The sequence below is a fragment of the Sinocyclocheilus grahami genome, unplaced genomic scaffold (assembly GCF_001515645.1).
Source record: "Sinocyclocheilus grahami isolate Dianchi unplaced genomic scaffold, SAMN03320097.WGS_v1.1 scaffold1113.1, whole genome shotgun sequence".
Taxonomy (NCBI): domain Eukaryota; kingdom Metazoa; phylum Chordata; class Actinopteri; order Cypriniformes; family Cyprinidae; genus Sinocyclocheilus; species Sinocyclocheilus grahami.
This window is the reverse complement of record NW_015506292.1, coordinates 337,378-339,541: the sequence shown is the minus strand read 5'-3', so window position 1 is coordinate 339,541 and position 2,164 is coordinate 337,378. Positions and strand designations below refer to the sequence as shown.

Sequence of the window (2,164 nt, the reverse complement as noted above, 5' to 3'; positions counted from 1 at the left end):
AGAAACATTTCTGATTATTATCAATGCTGAACACAGAATATTTTTTGTGGAAACCGTGATGCATTTTATTTTTCAGGATTCACAGATGAACAAAGTTCAGAAGAATAGCATTTATTTGAAATATAAATCTTTTGTAACATTATAAATGTCTTTGCGCTCACGTTTGAACAATGTAATGCGTCCCTGATTTACAAAAAAAATATTTCAATAATTTAAAAAAATTACTGAACCAAACTTTTATACAGGAGTGTGTATGTAATTTTTAGCCTAACTACGCAGTCGTTCTGGAGTCAGAGATGGACACGGAGACTCTTGTGTGATAAAATACCATCTTGACTGGTTTAGAGTTTATTGTACATGTTGAGAGAGAAGCAGGGGCCCGGGGCGGATGCTGGAGGGTTTAGAAGTAGTTGACGATCCTCCGGATGGACTGGATGTTGGGGTTCTGCGCCTGCCACTCGTTATGACTGCAGTAATTACCTCGCTCCACGATGTACATGCGGCCGCGGAAGTTGGGCTCTTCATACATCACCCACCTGAAGATTAGACCAGATTAAACCAGACCGAAACTAATCCAAAACATTTTTCAGTCATTGAAATAAAGCTGAAATAAATGGAAAATATTAGATGGAAAAATAAAAATCTGAAATGTTGTCTTGGCAATGAACTAAAATAAAATTTAAGTGCTTAAAAAAACTAAAACTAAAAATTTAAGCTAAATAGAAATATAAAAAAAATATATTAAAAATGACAAAAGCACATAACATTGTTAACTAAAAAAATAGGTAATTGAAATAAAGCAGAAAAATTTTAATATAATGTTTAAGTTGAAGTACTAAAATGACTCAAATTTTAAAAAATAAAATAAAGCTAAATAGAAATATAAAAAAAATTCAAAAGACAAAAGCATATAACATTAACTACTGTTAACTAAAACAGTAATTGAAAAACAGCTGTAATAAAAATAAAATAAATGTTTGATGAAAAACTAACGAAAATTAGAAATGTTGCTTTGGCAACTAACTGAAATAAAAATGTAAGTACTAAAATAAAATAGACTAATAGACTAATAGAGATGACAATGTCACAATAACAAAGTAAAACTAATTGAATAAAAGTAATTGAAATAAAGCTGAAATAAAATAAATAAATTAAAATATTCTATTTTTTTATTTTTTATTCTGAAATGTCTTGGCAATGAACTAAAATAAAATTAAGTACTTATAAAAAATCTAAAATTAAAAAGTTAAGCTAAATAAAAATATCAAAAGAAACTAATAAAAACGACAAACGCACATGACATTGTTAAAAAAGGTGATTTAAATAAAGCAGAAAAAATAAAATAAAATATCATGTTTAAGTTGAAGTGCTAAAATTAAAAATAATTAAAGCTAAAAAGAAATATATATAAAAAAAGACAAATGCAGATAGCATTAACTACTGTTAACTGAAACAAGTCATTGAAATACAGCTGAAATAAAAATATTAGATGAAAAACTTAAACTTCAAAAATTAGAAATGTTGCTTTGGCAACTAATTGAAATAAAAAAGCTCAATAGAAAGACTACAACAGACTAATAGAGATGGCAATGTGAAATAAGCAAACTAATAGAAGTAGTCAAACTGAGATGTAATGAAGTGAGAGCTGATATGAGATGCTGAACTCACGCTCCGTCTCCGAACACTCGCACTGAGTTGATGCAGTTAGTGTTGAACCCGCGGCTCTGGAGGAAGGGACAGTCGTCACACAGATCCATGCACTGCCCCGTGTAGTTACAGCCCTCGAAGAGCTGCATGCGGTACTGCTCGCCGTGCTGGACACACACACACACACACACACACACACAACACTTACAACATATGCTATTCTAAAATACAGCAGCTACCACATCCCATAATGCAATGCTCTCTAATTCACACGGTATTATACTTAACTAAAACTAAAACTAAAACTAAAAATTGTTACCCAAAATAAAATGTGAACTGAAATAGAATAAAATTATTTTTTGTCAGCTAGTTTTCCATTTTTGTTTAGTTTAACGTGACTAAAACTAAAAAACTGAAACTGAAATAAAAAAAAATAAAACAACACTAACATGAAAAAAATAAAAATAAAAACTCATTTAAAATTGACATACTAAAAAAATGCAAAAAAATAAAAACG

At 29.6% G+C, this 2,164-nt stretch overlaps 1 protein-coding gene across 1 annotated transcript in view; it reads right to left on the bottom strand.

Moving 5' to 3' along the window:
• Positions 1-315: 315 nt before the first annotated feature.
• The window catches only part of crygn2 (crystallin, gamma N2), a 6,209-nt gene continuing 4,360 nt past the window's right edge, over positions 316-2,164 (bottom strand). Inside the window, exons 3-4 of the mRNA XM_016252501.1 lie at positions 1,669-1,814; positions 316-536 (exon numbers count right to left, since the gene is read on the bottom strand). Coding sequence (XP_016107987.1) covers positions 401-536; positions 1,669-1,814 — 282 coding nt within the window. The 3' untranslated portion in view covers positions 316-400. The remainder of the gene's footprint in view (positions 537-1,668; positions 1,815-2,164) is intronic.